Here is a 20,214-nt window from a genome sequence, read left to right as displayed (position 1 = left end):
TGTATTGATCTTTTGTCTTCAATTTGTTGACTGAAAAAAAATTATCAACTGCATAAATGAAGAAAAGTAATAGGGAGAGAAAATAAAACCTTCCAAGTATTGTCCAAATCATCCTATGTTCTTGAATGAAAAGGTGGATACTGATCCTACAAATTACTTTCAGGACCTGGGCATCCTCACCTCTATCAAAATAGTGCATGCCAAACAGCCAAAGCTTGTGCTATAAAAATTATAAGGTGGCCGCTAATTAGCATAACACACGGTGCCCTCTTGTTGCACTTTTAATTGGGGATTATTTTATTTGTGAGTTTTAACTTTTAATTACAGTATTTTTCAAAAGGTTGGGTGAATTGACAATAAGTGTATGTTTGGATATAGGTTTATTCCTCCATGTTTGCGCCCCGTGCGTTTTGTGTGGGTCCTGTACACTGTTCACAAGACCCGCAAACTACTTTTTTTTTTTTTTTCAAAAAACAACTTTAAAACTGGGTTTCATGGCACTATTCACGCATTTAAAAATTATTTTGCTACAAAATTTTCAGTTTTTAGCAATAAGCGGTGTCCAAACACACCCTAAATTGGTATTTTTAATTTTTGTGTTTTTCAACACCTTGAAGTTATTTAGGAGTTTGCAGATTAGTGTTGAGTCTGATATTTAGAGTACTGAGTTCAAATAAAATTCTGTACTCCAAGTGCCGAATTTGCAATATATGCTTGGTTGGCAAGTTTGGGAAATTTTGCATGATGTGGCTGGTCTAGATAATGGTGTGCTTTAAGTTAAAACACCCATTAACCCTCACTCTGCTTATAGAGGTTATCCTCGTTTTGTGGTTAATCTGTTCTAGAAAACCTATAATTGTAATTAAAAAAAAAAAAAAAGATTTATAAGATACTTTGGTCACATATCATTGTCATGTGTTGGCATCAAAATATATCCGCAATGCAGTATATTGACAATTGCTACTGGGTGAGAGAAAATCAGGCTTGTTTTATGCACCCATTTCTTGAGTTAGATTCCTAGGAATCCGAAAAAGATCGAATCGAAATGCCTCTGGGTGGAATAGCGGATCAAATTATGTAGCGTGACAAACTCAGTTTTGAATTTGCTTCGATGCATAGTTCATTGATCCTGCATCCTCATTTTTCCATTTTGCTATTGGGTTGATTGTCCGTGGATTGATATTGTATTGACTTGGGATCATATATCTAAATATTTAAACTATTATTTGTTATTAAAAAAAAAAAAAAAGGCGGTGTTTGGTTATGTTGTTTAAATAACATAACACATATTTCCATAACACTTTTTCACCCACATGTATTTCCACAACATTTAAACAATGTTACTAAAACAACATTACAGTACCTAAATCTCCGAAAAAAAAATTTATTTTTTAGAAATATAGTTCTCTCACTTTATTAGTATCGAGTCATGTACATTTAATTCAACCCATCAAATGTCAGGTTCCTATAAAATGGATGGACTCGATTCCCTGCTTGAAAAAGGATACTTATTAGGACCCTTCGAGATATCACCTCAATGTCAAGTCCAATTTTCCAAAAAACCCCAACGCCTAAGTCTATGTTCTTGCATTTCTTGGCTTATTCTTATTTCTTAGTAGCCATGTTGTTTATCTTATTTACTTAAGTTTTATTCCCTACTTCTAGTCACAATTGATATAAGTGCAACATATAAGCATGATACTAAATTAAGACGCCTTTAACGACTCATATTTTTACAAGGGTTTAGAGTGCCCTTAACTTTAAGTTCTGGTCAAAGTCTCGATTAGTATTTTGACTCAACCTGACTTTGCTTTGATTTCTAATTTTTTTTTAAGGGACAATTATGAGTTTTAAACTCTTTTTAAATTTTAATTAATTATCAAATTTTGAAAATAGATAAATTACTGAATAACTAGAAAATACCTAATTATGCATTTGATTTATACATGCATTATGGTACATCCTTTTTTTAGGGTTTAAACCAATGGTGTTATGACCCCAATCAATTGCCAATATTTTTTTTAGGAACCAATTACAAGAAATACTGATTAAAACAATGGCGCAGGCAATCCCTACATATACTATGGGCATCTTTAAACTCCCAAAATCCTTGTGTGATGATATTAATTCAACTCTTGCAAAATACTGGTGGGGGTAGACAAAGGATGAGAAAAATATTCATTGGATCAATTGGAATAAACTTTGCAGGTCAAAGAACAACGGTGGGATGGGTTTTAGAGATATCCATGCTTTCAATTTAGCTATGCTAGCTAAACAAGCTTGGATATTGATAAAACACACTCATTCACTATTTTATAAGGTGTAAATCTTGAGAGAATAATGGACCTGATCATGAGATGTATGTTGCTTTGATATATCAAGAGTGAGATCTATAAGTTACGGTCAAAACCTTAGTATGTTGGGCAACAACATTTAGTGTTGATGGAACATGTATTCTCAAGATGGAATTCATAGTCTTTTAATGGAGATACAAAATATTCCATTGAGATAAGTTTAATGGGTTTGGTTATTCAGAGAGTTGGGCCCAACCACTTTAGTAAAGAGTTACTAAAGTATATATTTATGGAATTGGATTTCATAAATATATAATGAATAACATAAATGATTAAACCAGGTACTCAAGGATAAGATGTAGCAATTTACAAAGTAGCAGTCTACATTCATGACTTTGTAGTACTACGAATATTTTAATGAAGGAGTTGCATGTACAATAAAGTCTTAGGATATATTTTATAGATAAGACCTAGAGTGCAACTATATTTATATAGTGGTATTAAATATAGTTAATGGTAACTTTGGACTTGTCAAGAGTTGACAGAAAAGCCCAAAGCCCATTGGAGCTAGTGTCTTATTGGTCCCTTTTGGTCCTACTCCAAGCCATACACCTAAGTCCAATTGGAATGGTCCAAAATGCTAGCCCAATTAGATAAACAGTTATATATATATATATATATATATATATATATATATATATATATATATATATATATAAGGAGAGAAACATACAGAATTTTCATTTAGTTTTTCAATGAGGGTTTTCATAAGACCTTTTCATAAGTGTTTTCATACAAGGAATGAAATGGTTTGTATGTGAGTGTTGGACACTCTCCTATTCTCTCTTTGATGAAAACTGATTGAGAGACCACACATCTTGGGCATTAAGTGGAATTGGAGTGAAGATTAAAAGTATTCCCAAGTACTTCTGATCTTCGGTTTTGAATTTCACCGCACCAAGGTACGCTTTCTTGTTCTCTAATTCTGAAACTTACATAGTACATGTTATCAATTGCGAGTGAAGTAGATCCGTTAATTTTCCACTGCGCATATTTTGTATGAGATACAAACAAGTATTTTCCTGTATTTTTCAACAAACTCAACTGGTAAAGTCTCTGATGGTTGTATAAGAGATCTGGAGTTCAATCCCAGTCTACACCAAAAACTTATTGGTGTCTTGGTCTGATGATAAAGAAGTGGACGTCATAGGTTGAAACTCTCTCAAAAAAAATTGTAAAATGTTTTATATTTAAAGATGTGATAAAACATTGTACAAAATTTTTGTAAAGGATTTTAGTCCCATGGAAAATATTTTACAAATTATATCAGTTATTTTTTTTATATAATTTACGTTTTTGTGCTGATATAATTTTTACAAATTATAATTTATACTGATAAGTTTTTGTAACTTACATAATAACTCTAATTTTCGTTTTAACTCTCTTAATTCAATTATAAATTCAGTTAAGAAGCTAATTTATACTAATATAACTTACGTAATAACTCTAATTTACGTTTAACTCTAATACAAGTTACATTTTATTACCATTAAAATTTGATGTTGTATGATCTTAACTAACGACATTATGCTCGACAATAATTAAAAGTTGTTAGAGTCATATTTTGTATATATTGGAATATTTGAGTTAAAATGCACTTTTGATGTAATTGAATCATAGTTTAGAATGTCTCTAAAGTAATCAAGTGGTGTCAATTAGAGACAAATCAGAACTCGCTCAAGAGTTGCTCAATTTAGTGTTACAATTTTTATCTCGAGTGATTTCTTGCAGTAGCTAGAGGTATGTAGTCAACTTGCAAAAACCGATCTGATCAAACCCAACCCACTGGGGTGGATCGGTTTTTAGGGCTTGGTAGGTTAGGTTAGGGTGTGAATTTTTTATTTTTTATTTTTTTTACTGTGGGTTGGGTTGGGTTTAGGTAATAAAATTCACAAATCTGCCTAACAAAACCTGACTCACCTATATTTAATATATATTTAAAAATATATTATACAATTTTGTTATTTACCTTTTTTTCCCTTCTTCCTAAATAAAACCCAAACCCTAAGTTCTCCTCATTTCAATCTCCTTCTTATCTCATGTTTCTCTCTTTGCCGCCACTCTCACTCCTATTCTAAGCCCTAAATTAATAAAATCCAAAACCTAAGTTCTCCTCATATGGTTTGTGTTGATTTGGTATTATGCTCATGATTAGTTGGTTGTAATTTTGTTCTTATTTGTGGTGGTGTTGTTTTAATGCCCAATTTAATAATAATAGTAATGAAAAAAAATAGTCCAACCCAATCCACGTGTGGTGGTGGGTTGGGTTGAATTTGTTTTTATTAACCTACCATGGTGGGTTGGGTTGAAAAAACCCCTCCAACCCAACCCATAAACAGCCCTAGTAATAGCCAATCTATCAAGGTTACTTAAACATCAACAACAAGCTCAATAGCAACTAATCAATCAAGCTTCGATTAAGTAGAATTCCAAGATGACTTAAATCCTATTTTTCAAAGTCGACATCATACACAACATAGACACACATCATTGAGAAGTTTTTGTGACCTTTGTGCTCCTAGGTTTTTGTACTAAGCTACTTTTGGTTCATCCATTGAAGTGTGTTGCCGTTAAGAACTTTGCACCAACAATCTAAGTCAATAATAAGTTGTTGTAAAGTCAATCACGTTGATAAAAGATTTGTACAATTGTTAGCTACGTTTATAGGAGATCCAAGATAATCAAAGAAAACGATTCTCATTCAAATTCCATCAGGGATTCAGGATTGGAGTTGAACTAGTGTCAGTAAGTTTTACTGAAATAAATTTGGGATTGGATAGTCTCTTGCACTTCAAACCTCTATTTTTTATTAGTGGATTCTTCAAAAGTAGTGACCTATATTATCACTAACTAGGGTTTTGCCTGTGAGGAGTTTCCCCATCATAACTATATCGTTATGTTGAATTTAAGGCGAAAAATCTATTTTAGTCCCTACATTTTCACGCGATTTCCACTTTGGTCCTTAAATTTTTTTTTCATCGATTTTAGTCCCTACCCTGGAAAACGTGTCTCATTTTAGTCCCTGACGTTACATCAGAGACAAAAATTACACAGCTAACAAACGGAAAAAAATTAAAAATATTAAAATAATGTCCATTGTGTCGACGTGGCTTTCCAAGCCTCTAAATTAAAAAAAAAAAAAATTAATTTATTAGTTTTAACTAAATAAAAAAATTAAAACCAAAAAATTAAATTCAAGAACAAGAACAACAAATTCAAAACCCAAAAAATTAAATTCAAACCCAGATTCAAACCCCACACCACCAAAACACTCCAGAATCCACCATACCCACGGCTACATCACACCCAATCAAAACAACCACACCCAAACCCAGAAATTTGAATCTAAAACAACCACACCCAAACCCACACCCAAACCCAGAAATTTAAATTTTAAGAAAAACCTTAAATCTAATTAATTTAAAATTTTCTTTTCTTAATATTCATGTTCTTTCAACTTGCTCTTCATGTTCTTCACAGACCAAACCCAGCAACCAAACACCAACCCAAACCCATATCAGAAGAACGCAAACAAAAACAAGAAGAAAAAATTAAATTAAATACTAACAAGAAATTTTCTTCATGTTCTTCCCAACTCCAAGAAGCAACCAAACCAATTTTATTAAACAAAAAGGCAGAATCAGAAACAGAAACACATGGCTTATAATTTTCCAAATCTACACCAAACCCACTTCTACTCCTAACGAATTCAGATCACAAACCAACCTACGTTTTTTCGTAATGTCAGATCTGACGTTTTCGGAGCCGCAATCCCACATCGATCACTTCGACCATCTTCCCGACTCTATCCTCCTCTCGATCTTCAACAGGATCGGCGATGTCAAGTCCTTGGGTTGGTGTTGCGTTCTTTCGTGCCGCTTCCACTCCCTCGTCCCTCGGGTCGACTGTGTTATCTCCGACGACGACTCTTCGTCTTCTTCTCTTTCCGCCCCGGCTATCTCCTCTTCCTCTGACAAGTCTCGCAACCCGTTCTCGAACCTCTTCCAGTTCGTTTTCGGTGGAATCGTCAAGCCTCGTCAGCTCTTTACCCAATGTGAGACAAGTGTGAAGTAAAGGTTCAAAGGGTCGTAAAGGAGGGCCTTGGCGATGAGCCTACGCGCGGCGGAGATGAGTGAAGGTGGCGACGCGCGTGAAGTTTTCTTGGCCTCGGGGATGAACTTGTTTTCGAAAACGCTGATGGGGGGAGTTATTGTGGTGGAAGGGTCGGCGTGGATGTAGATGTTGAAGAAGTGTGTTAGATCTGGGTTTGACGATGAAGAAGTGGGTTAGATCTGTGTGTTTAAGTTTTTTATTTTTATTTCAATTTTTTCCTTTTTTTCATTTAGTTAAAATTTATAAATTAATTTTTTGTTTTTAAAAAATGTCGTGGCATTTGTGGGTATTATTTTAATATTTTTAATTTTTTCTGTTTACCAGGTGTGCAATTTCCGTGGCAAAGACTAAAACGAGATGCGTTTTCCAGGATAGGGACTAAAATCGGTAGGAAAAAAAAGTTATGGACCAAAATGGGAATCGCATGAAAATGCAGGGACTAAAATGGGTTTTTCGCCTAAATTTAATTTTCGTTGCATATAGTTTTTGCAGTATGGTTATTCCCATCACATTGTAATTGAACTTCACATGAAATTTGGAGTAATTAATTCACTAGGCTCATTTCTTAATCCAAAAATAAAAGGACATAATTTACCCTTGTACTATTAGTTATGTTAGGGTGAATTATTAGAAAGTTTATATACACAACAAAATTGACAAATATATTTACAAGCAGATAATAAATGGTAAGTAAAATAATGATATTAGTGGTGAATTAAAATAAAAATTAGTAAAAACTTGCTAACATAATTATTGTAAAAAAATGTTACGAAGTTTTCTCGTTAGTGTATAATTACTTGTGAATTATAGAGGGGAGAATTAAAGTGGTCGTTGCTGCATCAATTTTAATGCAGGTTGTCGGCAGCTGGTGCAACAAAAGGTAAAAACAAAGCTTTTTTTTTTTTATTGAATGGGTAAAAACAAAGCTGAATTCAGCTCGCTCACCAACTGTCATTCCACATCATCTGATCATCAGGCAAAAAAAAAAGTAAAAACTAAGCCCAATTCTGCACTCACCAACCTTCATTCCACGTCACCATTGAATACAGGTGAATGGGTAGTATATGTTATACAACCATACTTTCTAGTGAAACTCCTAAAACCAATCAACGCATAGTAAATACAAACTCATTGGCATTATCCGATTAAAATTAAGGAACAAATCCTCTCTCTTACTTATTTTCATAATTAAATTATTATACAATAAAAAATAAACCTCCCGAAAGCAGCATGGCTTGCCACTTCAATTATCGTTGTCCATTAAGGCAAGGTCACTTCAATTCAATACAAATTTAATAGAGGCTGTTCCCTCTGGAATAAATTTAGTGAAGCAGATGTCTTCCATCCAGCAACGATGTTTTTCTGATTTGAGTGATTGAAAGATACTATGGACAACTAATAATAAATTTTTAGCCTTTCTTTAATCAGCATCAGATTCTCACAACAACTGACCTATCACCGATATTAACTGGTTTTGACTTTTTTGATACATCGAGTTGTATGATATTATCACTCTCTCCTTTTTTGCTTCGCCATTGATTTGGACTATTGCAGCAATCAAGCTCTGCTATCACCGCATGCCTACTGAACTCAACAGCAGGATATAATACTAGTTAAAATTTCTGTGTCACATATTCTTAATCAACAAAACCAAGCCACATGTTGAGTGGTGGGGACCCATATGGACCTACTTTTTGACATTATATCTAAGCTTCTAAGCAAGTTGTTATGTGCAACATTTAGTATCACAATGGCAGCAAATGAATCCAAGAGTCCAGCTACGCCATAGAAGGGAGACACTCCTCCAATGAAAAAGGACAAATGTCAGATACTCACAGCAAACGTGGTGGTTGGATCACCTTCTCCTTCATCACTGGTCTGTCTCTCAGTCACAACTTTATTGCTCAAAAATGTGTTTGCATGTTTGTCTTTAAATAGCTGAGAAATGTATTTGGAACAACATTTGCAAAATGTTGATCTTCCTAGTATCTGTTTCCCATGTTCAGTTCAATTTATATGAGACAAACATGTCTCCAATTTCTGGTCTTGTATTTTTCTTAGAACATTTAAGAACAGAACCACATATGCCAAAATCCAGGGACACTGACTGGCTTGACACTTGCCGCCGGAGGATGGGGAACGAACTTCATTGTATATCTGATTGAAAAATTCCATTTCAAGAGCATAGTCGCTACTCAAATAGGAAACATTGTTAATGGCTCCACCAGTCTACTTCCAGTCCTAGCAGCAATCATTGCAGACTCCATGTTAGGCTGTTACTCTGTCATCTGGATTTCTTCTTCTTTCTCTTTCCTGGTAATGTTCTTAATCTATTTTGCTATTAAAAGTATCGGAAAATCGTATTACACTCATTATTGCACACTCTATATATACTCCCATTTAAGAGCGTGTGACTATTAGATACTACTTATACACAAAGTACAAACTCACTGGATGCCTCGTGAAATTTATTTTAATTGAAAAACGGATTACAAAACAAACACTATTGTAGTAGTCTAGTAAACAGTGTGTGCACTAAAAAAATATTTGTTGAATTTTCATGATTCCAGCACTACCTTTTATTTGATTTGTTATCATTCATTTCTAGACTACTAATATATAATCATAATGTTTTGACTAGAAGATTAGTTAAAATGCATATATGCTTACATGGGAAACAAATAATTCCAACCACCTCATCATGTTAGCCTTATCCTCAATTCTCAAATAACCAAGAATGTTCTTATTCTGTTTTGATATTAAAGGTATTGGAAAATCGCATTACACTCATTATTGCACACTCTGTATATACTCCCATTTAAGAGCGTGTGACTGTTAGATACTACTTATACACAAAGTACAAACTCACTGGGTGCCTCGTGAAATTTATTTTAATTGAAAAACAGATTACGAAACAAACACTATTGTAGTAGCCTAGTAAATAGTGTGTGCACTAAAAAAATATTTGTTGAATTTTCATGATTCCAGCACTACCTTTTATTTGATTTGTTATCATTCATTTCTAGACTACTAATATATAATCATAATGTTTTGACTAGAAGATTAGTTAAAATGCATCTATGCTTACATGGGAAACAAATAATTCCAGCCACCTCATCATGTTAGCCTTATCCTCAATTCTCAAATAACCAAGAATGTTCTTAATCTATTTTGCTATTAAAGGTATCGAAAAATTGTATTACACTCATTATTGCACACTCTGTATATACTCCCATTTAAGAGCGTGTGACTGTTAGATACTACTTATACACAAAGTACAAACTCACTGGGTGCCTCGTGAAATTTATTTTAATTGAAAAACGGATTACGAAACAAGCACTATTGTAGTAGCCTAGTAAACAGTGTGTGCACTAAAAAAATATTTGTTGAATTTTCATGATTCCAGCACAACCTTTTATTTGATTTATAATCATTCATTTCTAGACTACTAACATATAATCATAATGTTTTGACTAGAAGATTAGTTAAAATGCATCTATGCTTACATGGGAAACAAATAATTCCAGCCACCTCATCATGTTAGCCTTATCCTCAATTCTCAAATAACCAAGAATGTTTTTAATCTGTTTTGCTATTAAAGGTATCAGAAAATCGTATTACACTCATTATTGCACACTCTGTATATACTCCCATTTAAGAGCGTGTGACTGTTAGATACTAATTATACACAAAGTACAAACTCACTGGGTGCCTCGTGAAATTTATTTTAATTGAAAAATGGATTACGAAACAAGCACTATTAAAGTAGCCTAGTAAACAGTGTGTGCACTAAAAAAATATTTGTTGAATTTTCATGATTCCAGCACTACCTTTTATTTGATTTGTTATCATTCATTTCTAGACTACTAACATATACTCATAATGTTTTGACTAGAAGATTAGTTAAAATGCATCTATGCTTACATGGGAAACAAATAATTCCAGCCACCTCATCATGTTAGCCTTATCCTCAATTCTCAAATAACCAAGAATGTTCTTAATCTATTTTGCTATAAAAGGTATCGAAAAATCGTATTACACTCATTATTGCACACTCTGTATATACTCCCATTTAAAAGCGTGTGACTGTTAGATACTACTTATACACAAAATACAAACTCACTGGGTGCCTCGTGAAATTTATTTCAATTGAAAAACGGATTACGAAACAAGCACTATTGTAGTAGCCTAGTAAACAGTGTATGCACTAAAAAAATATTTGTTGAATTTTCATGATTCCAGCACTACCTTTTATTTGATTTGTTATCATTCATTTCTAGACTACTAATATATAATCATAATGTTTTGACTAGAAGATTAGTTAAAATGCATCTATGCTTACATGGGAAACAAATAATTCCAGCCACCTCATCATGTTAGCCTTATCCTCAATTCTCAAATAACCAAGAATGTTCTGAAGTTATTCCTAATTAAAGTTGACACTACCGACACTTGCAGGGCATACAGCTTTTAGCCTTGACAGCAGCGCTCAAATCCTTGAGGCCACAAACATGTGTAAATGGACCAAGCTTGTGCCCAATGCCAACAAAAATCCAATTTGCTGTTCTATATATGGGTATAGTTCTAGCATCAATTGGGCAAGGTGGCACACGCTTTAATATAGCTGCAATGGGAGCAAACCAATTTGACAATACAAAAGATCAAGCGATATTCTTTAACTGGTATGTGGTCATATTGTATGCCTCTGCCGTGTTAGGTTCAACAGTAATCGTCTATATTGAGGACAGTTTTAGTTGGGCCTTGGGGTTCGGCATATGTGTTGTGGTTACTCGCATAGGCTTAGCCATTTTCCTGTTGGGAAATCGTTACTATCGACATATTAAGCCTCAAGGAAGCCCCTTTACAAGCTTAGCTCGTGTTATTGTTGCTGCGACTAGGAAAAGAAAGATCCCAATTTCATCAAAAAGTGGGGATTACTACAGTGAGCAACTTGGGAAAGTGGAGAAGGTGGTTGCAGTGCCCTCCGAAAGTTTCAGGTAAAAATTGTAATTACATAAATCTCAAACTTCCTAAGTTAAAAACCGTTGTAAGAGATCACAAATAAAACAAAAACAGAAAAATTAGCTTGGCGCCCACTAAATACACATATCTAAAATTTAAACTTAGAACCCCATAAAAAAAATAAAAAAAAATTTAAAAAGTCACAAGATGTTGGAAATATAGCTATGAAAAACAAGTTTTTGTTTAACAATATAAACCTTAAATTTTTTTTTTTTTTGGGAGAGAAGATATAAACCCTAAAAATTAGTAATGAAAAAATAAATAGATAGAGTAAAAAAGATTGAATTAAACTATAGCAATATAACAATTTCTTCAAGTTGGAGAGGACTTACGGGTTGCTCCAATAGTCATTGTGCATGCCCAATGGGCAGCACATTAAATGCCCCCAACAGGCTGAACAAAATTGGACTAGATGGAAAGAAAGGGAAAAAAAGATACAGCCCAAAAGAGATACAAACAAACCTACACCTGACCCAATCCAAGCCCAACACAAACACCCAACCCATTATCTTTCAGGTAATCACTTAAGTTGTGCTATGGTTTATAAACAAACAAAACTCATTTCTAACCAATGTGAGACACAAAGCGACGGTTTAGTGTTTGAAAGTTGAAACACACACTCCAATACAAGAATCATACTAATTGCTTTTTATGAAAAATTGGAAATTTTTTATTTTGATTAATTATTATGACCTAAGAAAACTTGATAATGCCATTACCCAAAGCAGGTTCCTAAACCGCGCAGCATTGAAAACCGAAGGAGACACCAACTCCATTGCAAAACCATGGAGGCTGTGCTTAGTACAACAAGCTGAGGACCTCAAATCTTTGATTAGAATATGCCCAATACTGTCAAGTGGCATTTTCTTGAGCACCCCTATAGGGGTCCTAACGAGCTTGACAGTCCTACAAGCTCTAACTGTGGATCGCCACCTTGGACCACATTTTAAAATCCCAGCAGGAACCATGGTAGTGTTTACACTAGCCTCCACAGCCATCTCTCTCACTCTCATCGACCGGATCCTCTATCCTATTTGGCAGAAGTTGTCTCATCAGTCTCCTATGCCTCTCCAACGGATAGCACTTGGTCACGTGTTCAATGCCTTAGGCATGATTGTGGCAGCACTTGTTGAATCTAAGCGGCTTAAAATAACTAAAACACACCACCTTACAAATGAAACAAATTCCACCATTCCCATGTCAGTATTGTGGTTGGTGCCACAGATGGCTGTGGTAGGCATAGGAGAAGCATTCCATTATCCAGGACAGGTCACCCTCTACTACCAAGAATTTCCAACATCACTCCGAAGTACATCAACTGCAATGTGTGCAATGATTATAGGAATTGCATACTATATGAGTAATGCTGTGATAGGTCTAACTCAGAGGACTACAGGATGGTTACCAGATAATATAAATAATGGAAGGCTAGACAATGTGTATTGGATGTTACTTGTGGTAGGGGTTATCAACTTTGGTTATTATCTAATATGTGCTAGGTTTTATAGATATCAGAATGTGGGAAAGGAGAATAAGAGTTATATCTCTGATCAATAAGTGATGGTAACTGTGAGTACAATAACTAGCGTGCCATAATTATTATGTATTTCTATTATATCCATGATGGTTTTTAGGTAAAAATCTACATTACAATTCTGTAAAACAAATAGTTGGGTTGTCATTTATATATTTTTCCTTTCATAGATCTCAAATTCTATTTTGTCAGTAACAGAGAATAGCAAAGAGAAAAACTTCATGCCTCTGGCTATGATAATTATAACTGGACACACAGAACACCTGCTGCAGCATGTGTACCTAACTTGTAAGAGAGGAACGTGATTTATGTCACATACATATATTTGATATGTTCTCCATAGGACTATTTACAACTAAGGGCGTATATCCTATTGAAAATCCAGGTTAGTTTGAAGCCAGAAAATCAAATTGGTAAAACAAAGGACTTAAAAATGAACTTGTTAAGACAGCACTACAATTCCCAATTAATATAGTTTACGATCATCAATATTACATAAAACTACCACAAATACTTGACATCTACCATCTTAGGAGAATGTATTTCATGCATCTAATATATACATTTGTTTTTGATAGTTTGTGAAACTCACATGATTATAGAATTCATATACTGTGATATGGAGGATGCATCTATTGAATACGTATAATTATTGCAACATAGGAATTTTGAATGAAATTTAGTGTTCTTAGTATTGAACAATATGTCCATTTAGTGTTCTATTTGTAATGAACTCTCTCTCTCTCTCTCTCTCTCTCTCTCTCTCTTTTCTTTTTGTTTTTTTTAATGACAATCATTAATATCTTGAAATAGATGATGACCATTAATAGTTATAAACATACAATTGTAAGCATATGGAGATCATTTGAATTCTCAAAGTTTCATAATTGATTTGACATAATAATGGTATGACAGACATCTTCTAAGCCAAAACTTTATTTGACAAACATCACTACTCAAACACGCTCTTAGAGTCCGTTTGGATAGAACTTATTGCTGAAAACTGAAAACTGAAAACTGAAAACACTGTACAAAAATAATTTTTTAATGTGTAAAAATTATTGTTCATCCCAAAAAGTACTGTTTATTGGCCTAAAATCACTGTTCATGGCCAATGAACAGTGACACATGCGCATGGAAAAAAAAAAAATGGCCAAACGTGGACGCAACTGTGCTATCCAAATGCCCTCTTAATGTAGGTTCCTCAATCGTGTTGCACTTAAAACAGAAGGAGATGTTGGATCTGATGGTTTGATCGCAAAACCTTGGAGGATATGCACAGTACAAGTAGAAGATCTCAAAACCCTTATTAGGATTTACCCATTATGGTCATCAAATATTTTCTTAGGTACCCCAATAGGAGTCTTGTCTAGTTTGACAATACACCAAGCTTTAACCATGGACCGCCACCATGGACCTCATTTCGAAATTCCTGCTGGATTTATCCTAGTCGTATGTCTAATCACCACAGCCATTTTTATTACCATTATTGATCGATTCTTATGTCATGTGGCAAAAGTTGACTCATAAATCTCCTACACCCCTCCAACATATAGGATTACACCACGTGCTAAACATTCTAAGTATGGCAATTTCAGCACTAGTGGGATCGAAGCGGCTCAAAATAGCTCATGCCCACCATCTCCAAGGCCAGCTCGGGTCCATTGTGCCCATGCTAGCCTTGTGGCTAATTCCACAACTAGTTGTGCTTGGCATTGGAGAAGCATTTCATTTCCAAAGACAAGTTGCATTATATTATCAAGAATTTCCTACCACACTAAAAAGCACAGCAACTGCGATGATTGAAATAATTATCGGGATTTCTTTTTATATTAGCACCGCATATTGATTGATGTTGTCCAAAGGGTCACTGGATGGTTCCCAAATAATATAAATAATGGGAGGCTAGATAATATGTATTGGTTGTTACTTGTGGTGGGAGTGATCAACTTTGGTTACTAGGTTTGCGCTTCTTTGTATAAGTATCAAAACGTTGAAAAGAGTGAAGATGGTAATTCTGGTACTAATAAGTGATCCTCATGGTGAACAATGCTAGAGGCTTGAATGTATTTCTGTAGCCGCTTTATGTCAAGTTTTCGTTGGAACAATAATGGAGATTGTATTGATATTTTGTCTTCAATTTTTTTACCCAAAAAAAAATTATCAACTGCATAAATGAAGAAAAGTAATAGGGAGATAAAATAAAACCTTCAAGTATTGTCCAAATCATCCTATATTCTTGAATGAAAAGGTGGATACTGATCCTAAAAATTACTTTCAGGACCTAGGCGGCTGGGCTTCCTCATCTCTTTACACCTCTATCAAAATAGTGGATGCCAAACAGCCAAAGCTTGTGCTATAAAAATTATAAGGTGGCCGCTAATTAGCATAACACACTGTACCCTCTTGTTGCACTTTTAATTGGGGATTATTTTATTTGGTAGTTTTAAGTTTTAATTACAGTATTTTTCAAAAGGTTGGGTGAATTGACAGTAAATTGGTATTTTTAATTTTTATGTTTTTGGACACTTTGAAGTTATTTAGGAGTTTGCAGATTAGTGTTGAGTCGGAGTACTGAATACAAATAAAATTATATACTTCAAGTGCCGAATTTGCAATATATGCTTGGTTTGGTTGGCAATTTTGGGAAATTTTGCATGATGTGGCTGGTCTGATAATGGTGTGTTTTAAGTTAAAACACCCATTAACCCTCACTCTGCTTATAGAGGTTATCATCGTTATGTGGTTAATCTGTTCTAGAAAACCTATAATTCTAATAAAATAAAATAAAAAAGATTTATAATATACTTTGGTCACATATCATTGTCGTTTGTTGGCATCAAAATATATCCGCAATGCAGTATATTGACAATTGCTACAGGGTGAAAGAAAATCTGGCTTGTTTTATGCACCCATTTCTTGAGTTAGATTCCTAGGAATCCGAAAAAGATCGAATCGAAATGCCACTGGGTGGAATAGCGGATCAAATTATGCAGCGTGACAAACTCAGTTTTGAAATTTGCTTTGATGCATGGTTCATTGACCCGGCATCCTCATTTTTCCATTTTGCTATTGGGTTGATTGTCTGTGGATTGATATTTTATTGACTTGGGATCATATATGGTTTCAAAAAAAAAAAAGACTTGGGATCATATATCTAAATATTTAAACAATTATTTGTTATTAAAATAAAATAAAAAACGATAATCTCCGAAAAAGTTTATTTTTTAAGAATATATTTCTCTCACTTTATTAGTATCGACTATCAAGTCATGTACATTTAATTCAGCCCATCAAATGTCAGGTTCCTATAAAATGGATGGACTCGATTCCCTACTTTAAAAAGGATACTTATTAGGACCCCTCGAGATATCACCTCGATGTCGAGTCCAATTTTCCAAAAACCCCAACGCCTAAGTCTATGTTTTTGCATTTCTTCCTTGGCTTATTCTTATTTCTTAGTAGCCATGTTCTTTATTTTATTTACCTTAGTTTTATTCCCTACTTCCAGTCACAATTGATATAAGAGCAACATATAAGCATGATACTAAATTAACACGCCTTTAACGACTCATATTTTTATAAGGGTTTAGAGTGACCAGAACTTAAAGTGTCGATTAGTATTTTTACTCAATCTGATTTTGCTTTGATTTCTAATTATTTTAAGGGATAATTATGAGTGTTAAACTCTTTTTAAATTTTAATAAATTATCAAAAAAAAAATTTTGATACAAGGTAGAATTCTATTTTAGTCTAATCTAGGTGTATATGTGTGTGAAACTCCTTCCTAGAAACTTGAACCCCAGCTTTTGTCCTCCTACATCCTACAAGCACTTATACTTATAGAGTGACCATTGCACTAAAAGTATGCAGTGGTTAAATTATCAAATTTTGAAAATAAATAATTTACTAAATAATTGGAAAATACCTAATTATGCATTTGATTTATACATGCATTATGCTACATCCTTTTTTTAGGGTTTAAACCAATGGTGTTATGACCCTAATCAATTGCCAATATTTTTTTTGAGGAACCAATTACATTTAATAATTTACAATTGTATTCATCTAACTCTATTTTTAAGTTACATTTTATTACCATTAAAATTTGATGTTGTATGATATTAATTAATGACATTATGCTCGACAACAATTTAAAGTTGTTAGAGTCATATTTTGTATATGTTGGAACATCTGAGTTAAAACGCATTTATGATGTAATTGAATCTTAGTTTAGAATGTCTCTAAAGTATTCGAGTGGTGTCAATTAGAGACAAATCAAAACAAGCTCAAGAACTGCTCAATTCAGTGTTACAATTTTTCTCTTGATTGATTGCTCGTAGCAGCTAAGGGAGTGCAATCAAGCTACTTTTGGTTCATCCATTGAAGTGTGTTGATGTGAAGAACTTTGCACCAACAATCTAAGTCAATTATAAGTTGTTGTAGGAAGGCAGTCACGTTGATAAAAGATTTGTACAATTGTTAGCTACGTTTATAGGAGACCCAAGCTAATAAAAGAAATCGATTCTCAGTCAAAGTCCATCAAGGATTCAGGATTGGAGTTAAACTAGTGTTAGTAAGTTAGATTTGTAAGAATTTGAGATTGGGTAATCTCTTGTACTTCCAACCTCTATTTTTTATTAGTGGATTCTTTAGAAGTGGTGACCTATATTATCACTCAATGGGATTTTACCTATGAGGAGTTTCCCCATCATAACTATATCGTTATGTTAAATTTAATTTTCATTGCACTTAGTTTTTGCAGTACGGTTATTCCCATCACATTGTAATTGAACTTCACATGAAATTGGAGTAATTAAGTCACTGGGCTCATTATCTTAATCCAAAAAACAAAATTTCATAATTTACCCTTGTACTATCAGTGTTGTTAGGGTGAATTATGAGAAAGTTTATGCACATAACAAATTTGACCCAAAAAAAAATGTTTACATGCAGATAGCAAGTGATAAGTAAAAAAGTGATATTAGTAGTGAATCAAAATAAAAACTAATAAAAACTTGCTAACATAACTATTGTAAAAAAAATGTTGTGAAGTCTTTTTGTAGGTGTACTTGTGAATTATAGGATGGGGGAATTAGAGTATGTTTGGTAATGTTGTTTAAACACTACAACACGTATTTCTACAACACTTTTTCACTCACACATATTTCCACAACACTTAGGATATGTTTGGTTGGGGTGAAAATAGGGAAGATGGAAAATAGAAAGTGAAAAATGGCATTTTTCATCGTTTGGTTCAGGCGAGAAAACAAGAGAGACAAAAAATATGGAGGAAAATAATCCCTTCGCCTTCAGGCCCACATTTTTTATCCTCCCAATTTGGGAGGAAAATTGAAAGGAAAATATGCTGAATGATGTAATTTACACAAATACTCTCAGTTCACCTTACCAAACACCCCCTTAGTATTTGAAAGTTGAAACACACACACACTCCAACACAAGAATCATACTAATTGCTTTTTAAGAAAAACTGGAAAAATTTTATTTTGATTAATTATTTTGAGCTAAGAAAACTTGATAATGCCATTACTCAAAGCAGGCCTAAACCGCTCAGCATTGAAAACTGAAGGAGACACCAACTCAGACAATTGCATTGCAAAACCATGGAGGCTATGCTTAGTACAACAAGCTGAGGACCTCAAATCTTTGATTAGAATATGCCCAATACTGTCAAATGGCATTTTCTTGAGCACCCTTATAGGGTCCTAATGAGCTTGACAGTCCTACAAGCTCTAACTATGGATCGCCACCTTGGACCACATTTCAAAATCCCAGCAGGATCCATGATAGTGTTTATACTAGCCTCTACAACCATCTCTCTTACTCTCATCGACCGGATCCTCTATCCTATTTGGCAAAAGTTTTCTCATCAGTCTCCTACGCCTCTCCAATGGATAGCACTTGGTCACGTGTTCAATGCCATAGGCATGATCGTGGCAGCACTTGTTGAGTCTAAGCGGCTTAAAATAACTAAAACACACCACCTTACAAATGAAACAAATTCCACCATTCCCATGTCAGTATTGGGGTTGGTGCCACAGATGGCTGTGGTAGGCATAGGAGAAGCATTCCATTATCCAAGACAAGTCACACTCTACTACCAAGAATTTCCAACATCATTCTGAAGTACATCAATTGCAATGTATGCAATGATTATGGGAATTGCATGCTATATGAGTAATGGTGTGATAGGCCTAACTCAGAGGACTACAGGATGGTTACCAGATAATATAAATAATGGAAGGCTAGACAATGTGTATTGGATGTTCCTTGTGGTAGGGGTTATCAACTTTGGTTATTATCTAATCCGTGCTAGGTTTTACAGATATCAGAATGTGAGAAAGGAGAATGAGAATTATATCTCCAATCGATAAGTGAGGGTAACTGTGAGTGCAATAACTAGTGTGCCATAATTATTATGTATTTCTATTGTATTCATGATGGTTTTTATGTTAATATACAATTCTGTAAAACAAATAATTGGGTTGTCATTTTTACATTTTTCCTTTCCTAGATCTCAAATTCTATTTTGTCAGTAACAGAGAATAGCAGGGAGAAAAACGTCATGTCTCTGCCTATGATAATTATAACTAGACACAAACAACACCTGCTACAGAATGTGTACCCGACTTGTAAGGGAAGAACATGGTTTATGTCACATACATATATTTGATCTGTTCTCCATAGGATTATTTACAACTAAGGGCATATATCCTATTGAAAATTCAGGTTAGTTTGAAGACAGAAAATCAAATTGGTAAAACAAAGGACTTAAAAATGAACCACTACAATTCCCACTGGATAAATTTCACAAGAATCTGTAATACCATTTGCAAGTTACAAATCCCATATCTAAAACCACAGAGACAGGACTGCCCCCGACATAAAAAGGACTTAACACTTATGTAATTGCTTGCTAGACATGATTTTCAATGTTCTTGTCTCAATGAAAATTAAAGAAACACAATCGTAAAATTCACTATTTATATCAACATGTAAAATATATGGACACTTATTTTCCACTATCTCCTCAATACAGCAGAAAAAAGAATTTGAATTGTGTTCAAGAAAGCTAAAAACAAAACTACCGTGTGCATATGGTATTTGAATCTCTACGATAGGAAGAATTTTAATGAATAGAACTGCTCTGCTTATCGTATAACTTAACTA

General features: G+C 34.0%; 1 protein-coding gene and 1 pseudogene across 1 annotated transcript; both read left to right on the top strand.

The window, feature by feature from the left end:
- The first annotated feature begins 7,766 nt into the window (after window positions 1-7,766).
- LOC142606821 (protein NRT1/ PTR FAMILY 2.7-like) lies at window positions 7,767-13,208 on the top strand. The gene is made up of 4 exons (XM_075778171.1): window positions 7,767-8,343; window positions 8,566-8,783; window positions 10,926-11,464; window positions 12,218-13,208. The coding sequence occupies exons 1-4, from the start codon at window positions 8,289-8,291 to the stop codon at window positions 13,044-13,046; spliced, it is 1,641 nt and encodes a 546-aa protein (XP_075634286.1). The 5' UTR covers window positions 7,767-8,288; the 3' UTR covers window positions 13,047-13,208.
- Window positions 13,113-15,057, top strand: LOC142606018 (protein NRT1/ PTR FAMILY 2.6-like; annotated as a pseudogene).
- The last annotated feature ends 5,157 nt before the right edge of the window (window positions 15,058-20,214 follow it).

Source organism: Castanea sativa, chromosome 8, assembly GCF_040712315.1.
Source record: "Castanea sativa cultivar Marrone di Chiusa Pesio chromosome 8, ASM4071231v1".
Taxonomy (NCBI): Eukaryota; Viridiplantae; Streptophyta; class Magnoliopsida; order Fagales; family Fagaceae; genus Castanea; species Castanea sativa.
Note: the sequence above shows the minus strand (reverse complement) of the source record. Positions and strands in the feature narration are given on the sequence as shown.

Bases quoted from the DNA above. Each gene is read 5' to 3' on its own strand.
- LOC142606821 (XM_075778171.1), top strand. From the start codon at position 8,289: ATGTCAGATACTCACAGCAAACGTGGTGGTTGGATCACCTTCTCCTTC. The intron at 8,344-8,565 runs GTCTGTCTCTCA...GCCAAAATCCAG, and splicing joins CACCTTCTCCTTCATCACTG to GGACACTGACTGGCTTGACA. The intron at 8,784-10,925 runs GTAATGTTCTTA...CGACACTTGCAG, and splicing joins CTTCTTCTTTCTCTTTCCTG to GGCATACAGCTTTTAGCCTT.